The sequence below is a fragment of the Lissotriton vulgaris genome, chromosome 7 (assembly GCF_964263255.1).
Source record: "Lissotriton vulgaris chromosome 7, aLisVul1.2, whole genome shotgun sequence".
In the NCBI taxonomy this organism is placed as follows: Eukaryota; Metazoa; Chordata; class Amphibia; order Caudata; family Salamandridae; genus Lissotriton; species Lissotriton vulgaris.
In genome coordinates, this window is record NC_141695.1 from 444,465,555 (window position 1) to 444,482,458 (window position 16,904).

The 16,904-nt window shown below is 46.8% G+C and overlaps 2 protein-coding genes across 2 annotated transcripts in view; both read right to left on the reverse strand.

Annotated features, from left to right (window-relative positions):
- The window catches only part of LOC147701819 (uncharacterized), a 786,161-nt gene that overhangs the window by 748,766 nt on the left and 20,491 nt on the right, over positions 1-16,904 (reverse strand). The window lies entirely within an intron of this gene.
- LOC147701821 (uncharacterized) lies at positions 3,706-13,932 on the reverse strand. The gene is made up of 2 exons (XM_086928389.1): positions 11,759-13,932; positions 3,706-3,781 (listed from the first exon to the last, which is right to left on the reverse strand). Exons 1-2 carry the CDS (start codon positions 13,930-13,932, stop codon positions 3,706-3,708), a joined length of 2,250 nt encoding a protein of 749 aa, XP_086784515.1.

The window sequence follows — 16,904 nt, forward strand, 5'->3', positions numbered from 1 at the left end:
CCAAGATGCCGCTCACCATGCAGCTGCCACACCACATCACACAGCACAGAAGAAGCCTTCACCTGCACCCTCTGCCACTTCACCTGCACTACCACACCCACTGCCTCAACAAGCCCCCACCCACCACAACTACACCAACAACCTTCTCCCACCCATTCAAGCACCCTTGAACCACCTCCAACTGCACCACAATCCTCGATATCATGCCTGCTTTTCCACAGCCACTCACTCAGCAAATATGCCATGGAGATCTGGGACCTGCTGGACAATAACACCTTGGACCTCTTGTTCCTCATGGAAACATGGCTGACTGGAGAATCAACACCACACATCAGCACAGCCATTCCCACCAGATACAGGATCATCAGGCAAGACCGACAACACAGACCCAGAGGAGGAACCACCACCATCCTCAAAGACACCATCAGTTGCACCAACTCCACCGAAACCAGAACCGACAACATGGAATACCTCAACTTCAAACTTCAAATCACAGCCAACTTCACCCTGGGCCAAACCCTGATCAACTGACCCCCAGCATCCCAGTACGATTTCACCAGCAACATAACAGACTTTGTCGCCCCACTAGTCATCAACTCCATTGCCATCATTCTCCTAGGAGACTTTAACTTCCAACTAGAAGACTGGACCATTCGCAATTCAGTTGCACTCCCCAAAAGCAGTGGAAATCTCAAACTAACAAAACAAGTTCCAAGATCCACTCACGCTGCCAGACACATACTTGACCCAATCTTTACCTTTTTCAACAACATCACGATTAAGACCCACACCTATCACTTGGAAAGACCACACCATTGGCAGCTTCACAATCAATATTCCTCACCACAGAAGAACTACCACAACAGGCCTAGCCTGCCAATACCCTGGTTCCTCACAAGCAAAGCCAATTAGCAAGAACACAAACGCAGGCCAGCTGGTACATGGAGGAACTCAGAATGACCAAACCTCACTGCAAGCAATTGAACAGAGGTAGAGAGCAGCAAACCAGGTAGAACAAGACAAGGATATGTTCAACCCACCCTGAGGATGCACCACCAGCAGATCTGAGACACCAAGAGAAAGGCCAAAGCTGAATGCATCAACAACAGCAGCATAGAAATGTTCAAAATCATTAAGGACTTCACCTCACCCGCAACAACAGCCAGTAGCATCACCTCAAAACAGGAACTGTATAACAACCTCTCTGACTTCTTCTGCTGCAAAATCAAGCTATATATGACAATGGCGACCCACAAATGAACCCCAGCATCCTGGAAACATGTCTACTGATATTGGACAAAGGAAAAACCGAGACCTCATGGAACGCAACCAAAGCAGAGGAAACATCTACAATCATGAAGACCATCCACTATGGGGTACCGTCTGATTATAAGACCATTAGTAGCATCATGATGTCAACAAAGGGTCCACCCTAATCACCAAAGTGCTCACCCTTATCCTCAACACCTCTATCAACACAGTCACCTTCCTTGAAACATGGAAACACACATAAGACCCAGGTCTGAATGATGAAACTAGAAGAGAGAATGTAGAGGAATCCCCCCAACACCAATTTGTGTATTGCTGCATTCCTGTAAGCTGGGAGGGGCACACTGAAGAAGGGGGAGCCAGCCGTTCCTTTTACACTTCAAAAGGTGCTCTTTGATTAAAAGAAAGGACACAAGGAAGAGCCGGGGCACATCTCAAGAAGGAGATAGAAGTGGGGGCGTGGCTAGCAGCCGAACATGGTGGCAGCCTAAAGGAAGAGCTCCGTGAGTAGAGCGGCTTTCTCCGTCTATCCGACCGTTAATCCGTTCATTTCCCGTGCTCTGAGGGAAGGTCCCAAGGCCCAGGACCGGGCAGGGTCGGTAGCAGAAGAGCCGGCGCGAATCCATGACCGGGAGCAGAACGAGCCAGAAGCGTCCGGCAGCGGCCTAGAACTGTGAGCCTTGGACTGTGGTATCAAGGGCGGCCGAGCGGAAGTGCCTGCGGCTGAGACGTGTGGAGGACGACGCGGCGAAGTGGCACAGCGGCAGCAGTCACAAGGGGTGAGGCTCAAGAAGAACAGCAAAAGGTGGAGCCTAGCTATAGGACGCAGAGGTGGCACATACATTGCGACAGAGAGCCGGACTGCGGGCAAAGAGATTGCGAGCGCCGGAATAGCCATTAGCGACATCACCGGCATCCAGGAGCGTGGCGTAGACCGCAGAGACACGGCTGCTATCACTGAATGGCACTTCGGGGGCACTTATCAAGCGGTATGTCAACGGATGACCGCAAAGACAAAACGGCACACTTCCAGTAGTGGTAACACGCTGTGACCAGGACACGAGGCGGAGCGAGGTATCCACGGAGCACCAGTGAAGGGAATATCAGCGGTGTGCGCTCCGACCGAGAACTGTATACCAGGAATCACTGAGGACACAGTTGCAGCGGTGAGGCGGCAGGGGGCCACGGCGGCGGAAAGCCATACAACAAACAACGGCAGTGAGGCACGGCCGGGGCACGAGACGATGCAGGGTCTCTCCACATACCTATAAGGGGGAGGTTAACAGTGTGGAGAGCCAGCCTAGACCCACGTGCAAGTGCCTAGACTGGAAAAGGACACTCTGCCCCCCGTTTTGAAGGCTGAAGCTGGTGGGAACAGCAGTGCGACACGATTGGCTCAATACCACAGCATAGGGCCCCCAAGAGAGATTAAGGACTGATTGCCTGACTTATATAAGGCGCGTGGAGCGGCGACCGCTAGGCCGCTGGAAATACGGCTGAACAGATAGAGGTGGCACAGACAGCCCGGAGAGCACGCAGAAGTGGGAAGAGTCCTTTCCCTCGCCCCACATATTCTTCCAACTCTGAGCTAGTGAAACACTCCAGTGGTACAGAGGTGCTACAGGAGACAACATGGCGGGCAGGGGCGCAAAAGGCAGCGCGACGCAGACCAGAATCGACAAATTCGCTTATGATAAGACCACTTCACCTCATGCAGAGTCGAGGACCTCAGGAAAGCCATCAGAAGATGATGGGGGGAAAAAAGTGACGTTGGAAGACGTTATGAAGGCGCTAACACAGGTACAAGCCACAGTAGGTTTGATTTCCACCGAAGTCACCCTAATACGCGCAGAGTTCCATAAAATGGCTGAGCACGTGAACTCACTTGAGGTGGTCGCGAAATCACTAGTGGAGGATGTGTCGGAGCTACAGACGTCTATGGAGCGGATGACGGCTGTGAACAAATCCTTAAGAGAACAACTGGACGACCAAGAAGGGTGCTCAAGAAGAAATAACGTCAGAATTCTTGGGGTTCCGGAGTCTGAGGGCACTAGAGCAACGCACACAGAGTTCCGGGAGGACGGCCAAAACCGGGAGTGGCGCCGAGACCCATTATAGCAAGACTCTTCAACTTCCGTGACAGAGACGCAATTCTGCAGGCGGCAAGGGTGTCCCCTCCTATCAAGATTCAGAACCCTACGCTTGCCTTCTTCCCGGATTATACGGCGGAAGTCGCCCGTTGTCGGAGAATATTCCTAGATGTCAAGAAGGAATTAAGGGCGAGAGAGATTCTGTACTCAATGTTGTTCCCAGCCAGATTGCGAGTAGTAGCGGACACAAAACATGGTTTTTTGATACACCTGACATGGCCCAGGGCTGGTTGGAGGGGTGGAGACCGGTCAATCAGCCTCGACGCTCGAATAGAAAACATCAGGATCAGCGTGCTGGAGAACACTCAGGATCACAAACATCAGGGCATGAGGAGATGGAGCGCTCACCATCGAGAGAAGATCTAGAAGAGGCAGTCGGAACAAGGCAATAAGTACCCGGTACCTAATTGACTATAGATGGAAACGGTATCTGCACGGCGAACTGCCATTGGACACTGGACTAAGGGACTCCGAAGAGGGTATGAGGGGCCGCCGACTCCGGGGGGTCTTTCACCCCAACAAGCAAGTATCTTGTGTGTGGGATGGGTTAAGCACTCTGCTAAGTTGGGGGGGCGGGCAGTTCAATGTCCGTGTAGCAGGGAGGCAGGGAGGGGGGAGTTTCAGAGGGGGGAGTTTTTGCTTTTTTAACCTCACAAGTAGGGGTACTGTTTATTGTATTGTTGACTCAATGTGTAAGGGTAGGACTCGACGACAACGACACACTGGTGACGTGGCTGAGGGATAAACCATATGCGCTATCGACCGGAACACGGTCTTGTACACAACACCAGCTTAGGTATGGCACAAGACACACGGGATAACACATTGGATGGGGGTACCCAGGAAACACTAGTGTCACCACTGCAGATAATGTCGTGGAATGTGAGGGGTCTAGGTGACAAAATTAAAAGGGGACTGGTTATGCAGAGTATAAAGAGATTGGGTCCAGCACTGGTTCTCCTCCAGGAGACGCACCTGATGGGCACCGCATGTCAGCAATGGATAGACGGGGCTACCATATGGTAGTCCACTCGGAGTTCACTTCGGGGTCGCGAGGGACAGGCATACTGCTGCGGAAATCTTCCCCGTTTATACTTAAAACCACCAAAACAGACGACCAGGGCCGCTTCGCAGCAGTCCACGGGCAATGGGAGGGCATACAGCTGAACATAGTATCAATATACATTCCGCCGGCACTCCGCGCAATTGCATTACCTGAGCTGAGGAAGTTTCTTCTAGAATTGCCAGAGGGCGACCTCATCGTGGGGGAGGATTTCAATGCAGTAGCTCACAACACGCAAGATAGATACCCGGTACGGTCACAGACAACAGGGCCCTCGTGGCTCAGCGACTTTCTAGAGGCGCATGGGCTTATGGACATATGGCGACACATGCACCCCGCCGCACAGCAATACACTTACTACTCCGCTACGCACGGTAGTTTATCTCGAATAGACTACTTCCTGACCTCGGGCGACAGCCGCCTCACTATTGATGATGTACATATTAGACCCAGGGGCATTTCCGACCACTCCCCGATAACACTATCGCTGTCCTGTCCAGAAAAAACCCGCAAGAGAATATACCTGATCTACCCGGGATACCTCAAAGTTCCGTCCATACGGAAATACTTGAAGAAAACGACCAGGTACTATTTCGCAGAAAACACGACTTCAGTGGAATCCCCCTCGGTCCTGTGGGAGACGTATAAAACGGTCTTAAGAGGCAAGCCATTTCATCCATAGCGGGGCACAAGCACACACAGAGAAAGGAATTGATGGATCTAGAATTGGCCCTCCATACGGCGAACACAGCACACATGGCAGACCCAACAGCGGACACACTCCACGCACAGCAGCTATGCCAACAGCACTATGACAGTCACCTGAGGCGCTGGACCATAGACAGCATAGCGGCGACCACACATAGAATATACGACGTAGGGGACAAAAAAGAAGAAAAAAAAAGGAGATAGAAGTGATATGAGAATCATAAGGAGCAGGGCTGAGGCCTTGACTAAGCTTTAATACACATATCCTCATGGCTGATACCCAGGCCTGTGTTGTGGGGCTATCAGATTTGGAGCCACTCCTGGTGTGACAGACTGCTTTTCAGATTTGGAGCCACTCCTGGTGTGACAGACTGCTTTCATTAGGAAGAGAGGGCAGAGGCAGGGGCACTTTAAAAGGTACCAGACCCACAACATAAACTTCAAAGACTTGGACTCTAAACCACATTTGGTGTCTAAAAACTATAAGAAGGGGAGCTTGATACCCCCAATGTTATGAACTGCCATGCAGCCAGGTGGGCTGTGTGAGAAGGGGAAACTCTGCAAGACTTTTGCCTGTTACCAAAACTGGAGGCCAAGGTCAACTAGTCTCCTTGATGGGTAAAGGGACTTCACCTAGGGTATCTAAGGCCACCAGTCTGGGACCCTGGCGCTCCATTGCCTGCCTGCTTGCCAAAACCAGTGTGCCCTCTGAGGAAGTGAAGAGCGTTGAATGGAGCTAGGTCCTGAGAGAGCCAATTAGAGTGGAGTTCCTTTGCAACGTGTTAAAAGCAGGGGCCGGTGTGAGAAGATTGCCATGCAGTGAGGGCCGTAACCGTTGTGTGATGTTGAGCCACGACTCTGTTTGACAGTACCAGCCGCTGGCAAGGACTTCGCTATGCATATCGGGCCGAAGCCCGTGTGCATTAAGGCTACGGTGACCCTATATGACAGAGGGGGTCACCGGGACCAGCAAGATGTGTGAACTGGTTGGGATTGCTGGAAAAGTGAGGACATTTTGGGAACCCCAGCATACTGGCACTGGGCCCAGGATCTTCGCTCCTCGAGTTTAACTGGATTGTGTAGATTGCTTTTGCACAGCTCTGGATGGTTGGTAAAGGGCAGTCAAGTGAAGGTTTACCAGTAAAATTGAATTGCTACAGAACACATGTTCAGTCTCTGTTTTGAAGACCTACACTAGCATCTGATTTAGGGTAAGCTCACTGACCCCAGGGAGCTTGCTAAGGAGGTAGACCACTGGCTCAGCACCATTGTCCACAAGAAGGTGATTGGGGGGGAATCATCATAGGGGTGGGCAGAGTCCCCACCAGAAGAATGAGGTGGGAGACATACATAAATACAAGGAGTTCTTCAAAGGTCCCCAAACTAGCTCTGAGGGTTAGTACTCCCCACCTGAACAGCAAATGAAATTATTCCCTGATAAGTACCACCTAAGTGTTATGACTGTCAGCGGGTTGGGTACTACAAGCAGGATGTCAAGTGTCCTAAGCGGGCACACCCCTAATCAATCAATCAAGCATTTGTAAAGCGCACTAGTCACCCGTGAGGGTCTCAAGGCGCTGAGGGAAGGCTACTGAGGCGCTGAGGGTGCAGCTACTGTTTGAACAGCCAGGTCTTGAGGCGTCTCCTGAAGGTTAGCAGGTCCTGAATTTGTCGAAGATGGGTGGGAAGGGAGTTCCATGTCTTGGCGGCGAGGTAGGGGAATGATCTGCCCCCGGTGGTCATCCTGTGGATGCGTGGAACGTTGGCGAGTGCAAAGCGAAGCTGGCGGTACGGGTGTAGAAGGTGAGTCGTTTGTTGAGGTATGCTGGTCCGGTGTTGTGGAGTGCTTTGTGAGCGTGGGTGAGGAGCTTAAAGGTGATCCTCTTGTTGACTGGGAGCCAGTGCAGGTCTCTCAGGTGGGCTAAGTGTAGTGTAGTTCCTATTTTCCCTATAGGCCCTGAGCATTGGAATAACATAAACAGCAGTGTAGACGTAGGACTGAGGTCTTCTAGGTCTCTACTGACTATGTTAGACTTAATTTAGGTTTGCGCCAGCTAGCTCAGAGGTCACTGGAAACTTTCTTGGCTGAATAGGAAGTGATCAGCTTCCCTGGCTAAGACAAGAAGGGATTCGGCTTCCGACAACCGCATAAACATGACAAATTTGCTCCCCAGAATAAGAGTGCATCTCTAGAGTTGTGTGAAAACAATAGACAATTATTTCACTCAGTCAGACGTGCGTTCTTAGTTTCACCAGAGTGCATTGAAGAGAGAGACGGGCGTTTTCAATAAAAGGTATTATTTATTGAACAGTCTTCCTTCTCATGCAAGAGAAATGGATTGCCACAATTGCAATACTTAATATAAAGTAAATGACGTACAGTAAAAGGAGTATTATGAAATAATACTGTAAAAGCATTGATATGGTTTCTTAACCATAAGATGGTTTAAAATGAATAAAATATATACAATATATACATTCATATATACATTGGCTAACGACCTCAACTGGTGCTTCTAACTACGCCTACCCCGGTGTACCTGACCTAAGCCTAATACGTGGGAGGGGAGTAAGTAAGTAGCAGTTTAAGTTAAGTTGGTTTTGCCAAGAGTCTGATCCAAGAATTCTCTCTAAGGGTTTAGTCAGCACCGTACCTTTGGAATAGAATGTAGGAGGTCTAGTATCTCTCTCTCAGGACCCGATATCCCAGTCACCCGCAAGGGTAGGCTGGAAACGCCGGAGCTGGATTTTCTCGGCAGGAGAAAAGACAGCGTCTTTCTCAGCGCGTCAAAGAGGAGGGGCAGCGTCCGTGGGCTTCTCGCATCTGCTGGGCTCTCTGCAAGGGGACAACTGTTCTGCTCCAGAATTCACCACTGTGTATTTGCTTAAGGCAGCGTTGGCATATTTATACCTGAAAGGTGCCGGGTTTGACGTAAGGTTGGACATAAGACGTCAATAAAGATGTCACTAAGAACTGGTCGTTTTTACAGTGCTCGCAGGAGTTCTATTACAAATCAAAACAAAGCAAGCGGGACTTTCCCAGGTTGCTGGGGGTTTGGTGTGTCGAAAGAACTCGGTGTGCTCTCTAGGAATCTAAGGAGTAGCTTCTGCTGTGTCATGGACTGCAGAGGCGATTTACTGAAAATATGGCTCTGATTATAATGCCATTATAAGGATATGTATTGATTATAGCCGTATAGGGGCATAAGGTCACAATATTGATCGGGTTCCTAGATAAAACACATCACCCACTCCACGGTTTTATGTCCATCAATTACTAAAAACTTAAGCAATAAAGATGCATGTGTATTCCATCCCACCCCAAAATACATTTTGCATTTGAAATGGTGTATACGAAATACATGAAAATGATAATAGGTACTGTACGTTTTAAGCAGTATGGTCATTCAGAAGAATTGCTTATGTATATCAACTGAACGAGTTGCGAAATATTACACATGAAATGTCTCTCAATACAGAAAAGAAGGGCGAGACTATTTCATCACATATAAATACAGTTGCTGTAAAAATGTGCTAGAGGCTGAGGTAATGCTTTGTCTCTAGATCTACTAAAAAGAGAAGCTCTGTTCTTTATGAATAGTTCTACTTTAAGCAAAGTACGTGTGCCAGAAAAAGGTAAATATTTTGGAATTTTGGAAAAAATAATTTCATGATGAGCGGGGGAACAATTAGTTCCAAACGTTTTTCAGTAGCTCTTGTTTATCAAAGCCGAAGGCCGAATTCAGAGTTCATGGGAACGCTGTGTGCCGCATTGTTTTCCAAAAAGTTATTGTTTCTGTTCAGGGGAGAACATCATTTCAGACAGACCAACAGCGGACCCCACCGACCTCAAGAATTACCGCCCCATCTCGCTTCTCCCGTTTCCAGCCAAAGTCATCGAGAAGACCGTCAACAAGCAGATGGCCGCCTTCCTCGAGACGAACGGATCCCTCGACCCCTCACAGTCCGGCTTCCGAGCCAAACACAGCACCGAGACCGCCCTCATCGCCGCCACCGATGACATCCGAGCCCTGATGGACAAGGGAGAAACAGCGGCCCTCATCCTCCTAGACCTCTCCGCGGCATTCGACACGGTCTGCCACCGCACCCTAATACAGCGCCTCAGCAACATCGGAATCCAGGACAAGGCGCTGGAATGGATCATCTCCTTCCTCGACGGAAGAACTCAGCGAGTCCGCCTACCACCGTACAAGTCAGAGGCCTCCGAAGTCATCTGCGGCGTCCCCCAAGGATCATCCCTGAGCCCAACCCTCTTCAACGTCTACATGAGCCCCCTCGCGGCCATCGTACGCAAACACCACCTCAGCATCATCTCCTACGCCGACGACACCCAGCTGATCCTCTCCCTGACCAACGACCCCGCCGCCGCCAGAGCCAACCTGCACGAAGGGATGAGAGAGGTAGCCGAGTGGATGACGACCAGCCGCCTGAAACTGAACTCGGACAAGACGGAGGTCCTCATCCTGGGCTCCTCACCCTCCGCCTGGGACGACTCCTGGTGGCCTCCCGCCCTGGGCACCGCACCCAAACCGACAGACCATGCACGAAACCTGGGCTTCATCCTGGACTCCTCCCTCTCCATGACCAGGCAAGTCAACAGCGTCTCCTCGGCGTGCTTCAACATCCTACGCATGCTACGAAAGATCTTCTGGTGGATCCCCACAGAGACCAGGAAGACCGTCACCCAGGCCCTCGTCACCAGCCGACTGGACTACGGCAACGCCCTCTACGCCGGGACCACCGCCAAGCTCCAGAAGAGACTCCAGCGGATCCAAAACGCCTCAGCCAGACTCATCCTCGACATCCCACGATCCAGCCACATATCCGGACATCTGAGAGACCTTCACTGGCTCCCCATCAACAAGAGAATCACCTTCCGCCTCCTCACCCACGCACACAAAGCCCTACACGACCAAGGCCCGAGCTACCTCAACAGCCGAGTCAACTTCTACGCTCCCAAACGCCACCTCCGATCAGCCAACCACGCCCTCGCCGCCGTCCCCCGCATCCGAAGAGCGACTACAGGAGGAAGGTCCTTCTCCTACCTGGCCGCCAAGACCTGGAACTCCCTCCCGTCCGACCTACGCCTGACCCAAGACCACCTCTCCTTCAGGAAGAAGCTGAAGACCTGGCTGTTCGAGCAGTAGCGGCACCCCCCCCCCCCCCCCCAAGCGCCTTGAGACCCTACGGGTATGTAGCGCGCTCTACAAGTGTCACTGATTGATTGATTGATTGATAGACAGACTTGCAAAAAATTGGTCTACATATTCAGGTGACAGTTCTACCAAGTTTAATAATGCTGTAACCTGGCAGTCGTGAGAATGATTGCTATCATCGATTTCAGGATCAGCAATGCCCACAGAGGGTCGTACGTGGGTGATGTTGCTTTCATTTCTTGCTTCACTGCCACCACCTAATCATAGTGCAGGAGTCTCAACGAATGCCGTCATCAGGATTGGTAACCGCTGGGGACAACACAATGCATGAGCCGTTACAGGACTTAGCAAAGTATCGATATCCATTGGTACTGCTGATTGTAGTGCAAGACAGGTGTCCAACACGCATTCTTCTACGCATAGCATACATCGAAGCACAGGTAAGATGCAGGTCTGCCAAATAGGTCTGAATGAAAGAAACTAGGTAATGTTCAGATCTCTTAGCCGGGCTAATCCAAGGACTTTAGTTATGCGGTCCCGATAGCGTATAGCTAGGATCATTTCTTCCATTGCTGCTGGAGTCATGTCTACGTTTTGGCTTGCCATATCGGAGCAGTAGGGTCAAAAATAAAATCCCTGCTACGAGTCACAAAAGTAGTAGTAGGCCGCCAAAGACCGAATGGACAAAATTGGGAAAGATGCCCAGGACTGCTTCGAAGGGTGTTAACAGTCCTGAAAAAATTGTCTTAAATACATACGAGATACCACTGGCATCCGACATATTTAGGATTTGGCTTAACATTTATACGAAATGCACGGGGCAAATTGTTGATAAAAGTGTATGTATCTCTGCAGTTGTCCTTGCAACTTGGAGATCATACGTCTCTTTTGATGACGTGATGGGCACTGTTGTCTGTAAAAGTACAGACTTCATTCTGCTTAAAGTATCAATTCGTATAGAAGAGATATTCAATGGAGGCCAAATCGGAGCCTCTGAGTCTCCAGGGCCATTTGGATACAATGCTTGCATACAGCAAGTGACCATGGAAGTAACGCTTACGAGATATGCTTTCCCTGGCACCATGCCACAACAGCTGTGGTCCGTTATTAGAACGTAACTCCCGTTAGAAAGTTGTCTAAAGAATGGCTCTATCTGTCTTGCAGGTGTGCCGTGCTGGTGGCATGAAAGGTTATTTGAAGTCCCCTCACAGGCCCCATGCAAGTTAATACCTTGGCACAAAAGTATACTGCTTAGTGATTGTTTACACTCATTACCACTAAGAAATACATTTTTGTTATTGTCACTATAACATGTGTGTGTATAAGGTAATCTCCATGATGACTTAATGTATCCTTTACCCAACCTTTCATACTGGCCTGCTGGTATATACTCTTGGCAATTTTTAAATTGGAAAGTTGTTATCGGAATTGTGATTATTCCGTGTATTATCCATTCAATGACAGGTCTTTCTGACATTGTCAATGTTAATCTCTCAAGTTTTTCAATGCTCAGAATTGTATAGTCTGCTCCTTTCTGTGCCAAACTGATTTGTTTATCAGTAAGGTTAAAGATAGAAAACAATGACGTTGTGTTGATTAAACGCCATGGCACATAGGCTGAACGCAGGTTTTGCAACGTCCAGCCTAGCTGTACAATAGAACGTAATTGGGACTGGCCATGTTGTAACATTAGCAGGTCCTGGTCTATTATATCGATAGCAGATGATGCAATACTGTCCAGTGAATATATTCTGGCGGACAGAGTCATTAACCCATTGTCCACAACAGAAAGTGATTTTTCCAAATTAATACAATCAATTTCTCGTATTTTCTCTGCTGTCTCAATTTGAGTCACTTTCCATGCCTCGTTGTAAGCAGCGTATATACTGGCCGCTATGAAACGTTTTTGACGCTGTTTGCGTGGTCCCATTATGAAATCCCGCAAGTCAGCACCATCTTTAAGTAAAGATAAGTGTTGCCTAATTTGTGCCAGTGTGGATGTTTGTAGCCATTCAAGGCATAGTTTCCCTACACTGTATGTTGTTACTATCCCTGGATGTTGTCTCTGGGAGTATCTAGGGTCTGGTCTGGTCATTTTTAACCCCTGTATTTTGTTCAGGAATCTATCTTGACAGTTATTTGTGTCTGTAGGCCATATTAACCACTTTTTCCAATCAGGATGTGTTCTGTTTTGATGTAAAATTTGGGATACGTCTATCTCAATATCTGTGGTTGCATTATCAGGTATTGGCTTTGGAATAGACGGTTTGTTAAGGTCTTTAATCTTGGCTAGGCCAAGACAGGTTATTTGTTGAATTGTATCACTCAAGAACATTATTTGTTCTGGGATCATGCAGGCTCGAAATAATGCTTCTAGGCCTTGTACCTGCCACTCTTTTGTACCCCAGATGGTTTTCGTTTCAATGTTATTTTTCCAGAAATCAAAACCAAAAGTAATCATTTTTTCATAAATCATTTCAGAATAAATCAGTTTAGTATTTGTCAGCATGTTTTTTGCCCCTGTTTTATCTAACAGTTTGTAATAAAATGTTTCTGCATCACTTGTGTTGAACCCTGAGAAGTATGGAAATTTCTCATAAAATGTTTTTGAACTGCTTTTGGGTGGTGTTGCACAATGTTCCCATTGATTATATTTAAAAACATTTCTAGGTTGTGCAGATTTATGCAAATAGTGGTGTGCATAATGGTTGTAGCAATACATCTGGTCATAGTTCGATGACCCCTGTAAATAATCATGTTCTGTAAATTTTGCTGATAATACTATATCTGACATCATATTATTAATGCTCTCAAAGTCCCAATCATCTGAAAATGTACTTGGTTTTACAAAGTCACCTAATGAAACCTTGAATTGATGTGGATATTTCAATAGCTCGACCGGGCCATATATTTCGTAATCCGTTTTGTCCCAAACTACCCCGCCGGGTATTGGAATGGCTGTGACATTCACTGGTGATAGTTCTCTTTTCTCGATGTGAGATGACTTGTGTGGTTTCAGAACTAAGTTGATGTTCTGACTTGCTGTGTCCATTGTACTGTATTTTCCTTCAATGAATTTTCCCAAACAAAGTACCAGGATGAGCCAAAGCAGTAGGAAAAGTACACCTAACACAATCCAAAATTCAATCCATGGAGAAATCAGATAGGTTTCTTTGAGTTGAAGCAAGAGTTTTGTTGCTTTGTCTTTAAAAGTTTTTGTTGTTGGCTTTTCTTCTGGTTCACTTGGATCTACAGAAAAGTTATCGAAATTGATGAAGTAGCCAGATGCAGTTCTGTCAATTGTTGGGATTGTTTTTCCAATTTGTCTTTCATCAGCACATTCTGATGCTACATCGTTGTAGACCGGTGTTTCTTGACGAACTGTTTCAATTTGAGTTTTAAGAGGCACAAGTTCCATGGCATTGTTGCATAGTCCTTTTTTATTCACTGTTGGTTTATCAAACGTGATTAGTCTTTCAGTTTGAACCTCTTGGATTGTAGCAAATTTGGGTATTCTGTTATTTCTTGGGAGTCCACTGGGCCTACTATTTATTATTGGCCACATGATTGTGGTTTTACCAGGTCGATGGATACAACTCGGTTCTCCTTTTTTCCAGCAAGGGGCGGTAGTACAACTGATCTTGTTCCGTTGATGGCTAAGACAGGTACTGCTTTTCTGTAAGAAGGCCCAAATTCCTTCTTCACCGCGATCTTTTCTCTGACCAGATCCCCAATCTTTGGAATCCAGACAGGTCTTGCTGGGACAGGTGGTGCTGCTTCAGTGGTTGTTGGCTCTAGTTTTAATTTTACGTTGCTCAGGGCTTTTCTTGTTTCATTTAAGTCCTGTAAAACAGCCAAACGGTCTTTGATATCAAAGCATTTTTTCTTATTTTCTACCACTGAAGCATGACTATCTAAGTCCTGAACATACATTCTAGTTCCGAACAATAGTTCGTACGGGCTGAAACCTTTTAGAGAATTTCTTGGCAGGTTATTAAGACTTCGTTGGACACTTATTAAATGTTGTACCCACCCATCACCCAAACCTAATACCTTTGCCATTATAGATTGCTTTATGTCTTCTTTTTTTCTTTCCACAATCCCGTTTCCCTCAGGATGGAAGGGACAAGAGTATCGCAATTCAATACCCATACTGGTCATGGCCTCCTTATAAGCTCGAGAGCTAAAAGCAGGACCCGTGTCAGAATGTAGCATGGCAATTGCGTTTGTGCCGATAAAGACTCGCAAAACTTTTATAACAGTTCTGGCGTCAGCCGAGCGCTGGTGTTCTACATTTTTAAATGTGTTTTGTCCTAAAAGAAATTAATTGGACGCTGGATTTTACATATAGATAGCCTTATGCTATCTACTCGAATGGCCATGGCACTACACCGGTTGGCTCACTGCTACGATCTCTGTTGCAGTCTGGACAGCTCTTTGCAAATTTGTAATGTTGCATGCTCATCCCCGGCCACCAGTATTCTGATTGTAATTCTATTAAAGATTCTTTTATCTGTTTGTACCTTGGACCCAATCCCATGTGTGCGTCTGCTATTAAAAAGATTCTCAGATTCGTGTTTGGAATTACCCTATCCCCCACTCCAGGGATTCGAGCAAATGGAACGGAGTTTGCATCAATTATGTTTGTATAATTGAGTGGATAATTCACGGGTAGTACTGCACAGTTGCCTTTTGAAGACGTTTTTACCGCCAGCATGGTTTCCCCGTCTATGTATTTTTCTGAACGCTTTTTTGTGGCTACGGAAGCCGGTTGAGTTGCTTCCGCTGTGGCTGTTTTAGCCAATTAATTCCCTGCAACGTGAACGCCATCACGTTGATGACTCGATGTGTGTATCACATGAGTCTTCTATTGTTCCCAAAGCATTTTATGCTTGATTGTGGCACCTGTGTCATCTTTGTAATCGTTTTCAACCCATCTCGGCAAATCATTATTGTAAGATTTGACGCAGGAATGTGAATCGCACACTATTAGTGTTGGGAATTCACGATCGGCATTCTCAAGCGCCATCTTTAAAGATCGGATTTCAGCTCGCTGAGCCGAACAGTTTCTCAGTGATTCAGTTTTTGTTATTTTCGGTCTGAATTTACCGCAGAGCCAGCGACCCTTAACAATCGCGTAGGCTGCATTGTAGGATTTATCATCTACATTGTAATGTTGTACAAATCTGTCCGTATAGATTATACAAGAGTACTGTTGGAGAGGCAGAATTTCGATTGGCAGAGGATATTCTTCTTCATATTTCAAATCATTCAGTTTTTTCATTTCTGGGACAAAATAGTATGTCACGTCATCTGCTGCAAGAGAATTTTCCCAATGTATCCATTTAGGATCTAGTGCCACCGTTTTTAGATTAACTGGGCTGAATAACGCCTCAAAGGCTGATTCTGCTGTAAAAACAGTTATCCTTTTGCCTTGGGCTAGGGCTCTTTCTTTTGCTATTGTAGTCTGTACTGCCTTCACAGTATTTTCGTTAAGACTGAATGTTTTTTCTGTTTGTGTGTACAAATGTGATTTGTAAGCTATTGGTACCGTTTCTCCCTCATTAGAGGTCAGGTACGTGAATCCGCATCTTCCTGGGATGACTCGGATTACAAGGTTGCGTGTATTGTCACGTGTTTCAAATTTTGTTTTTGCTAACATGTCTGTTTGCAGTGATATTAAAATGTCTGTGTGTGTCTGAGTCCAATGTATTGGTTTGAAATCAGGTTTTATTAATTCGTAGAGAGGTTTAACCCTCTCTGCATAATTTAAAATGTAAGTTCTTCCGAAATTCAGGAAGCCTATTACTGATTGTAAGTTCTTCAACGTTTTTGGTGCTTGGAGTACAGCGCACTTCTCTAAAAATTTGTCTGCTAGGCTTTTGCCTTCAATTGATAATTCGTATCCTAATAACAGGACCGTCAGATGGGCAATTCGTGACTTTTTAAAGTTGAATTTGTAACCCTCTGCTGCAAACCCAAGTATTATGGTGTTCACTCTTTTTAAGTGAGTATCCAAGTCGTCGTCTGTAAGATAGATGTCATCGACATAAGATAATGCCTCATCATCATACATTTGTAGTAACTCTGTTACTCTGCCTGAGAATAATCCTGGGCTATTCATCAATCCCTGTGGGAGTCGACAGAAATTTTCTGAGACCCCATTATTGAGAAAGTGGTTAAATACCTGCTTTCGGGTGCAATGTTTTGACAAAAGAATCCATTAGAAATGTCTAATGTTGTTTTGTATTTTTTACGAACTATGTTATTCATTAGTGCCACACTGTGTGAATTTTGTACCGCAAATGATTTGCAACACGAGTTAAGGTGTCTGTAGTCCAAGACTAGATGATATGAATTGTCTGGTTTGGAGACAGGAAACAAAGGATTGTTCATTTAAGAGGTGCATGTTTCAATCACCCCTTGGTATTCAAGTTGATCTAAAATCTCCCTGACCTGTTTTTTAGCTTCTTGCTTAATTGGGTACTGTCTTTGTGCAGTAGGTTGGCTTTTTAGCTGGATTTTGTGAGGAGGAGA

What these genes read in the sequence shown, in the direction of transcription:
- LOC147701821 (XM_086928389.1), bottom strand. Translation starts at nt 13,932, where the DNA reads ATGTGGCCAATAATAAATAGTAGGCCCAGTGGACTCCCAAGAAATAAC. An exon ending in CAATTTAAAAATTGCCAAGA is followed by an intron (nt 3,782 to 11,758) that starts GTATATACCAGC and finishes TGCCTCTTCTAG; the next exon opens with ATCTTCTCTCGATGGTGAGC.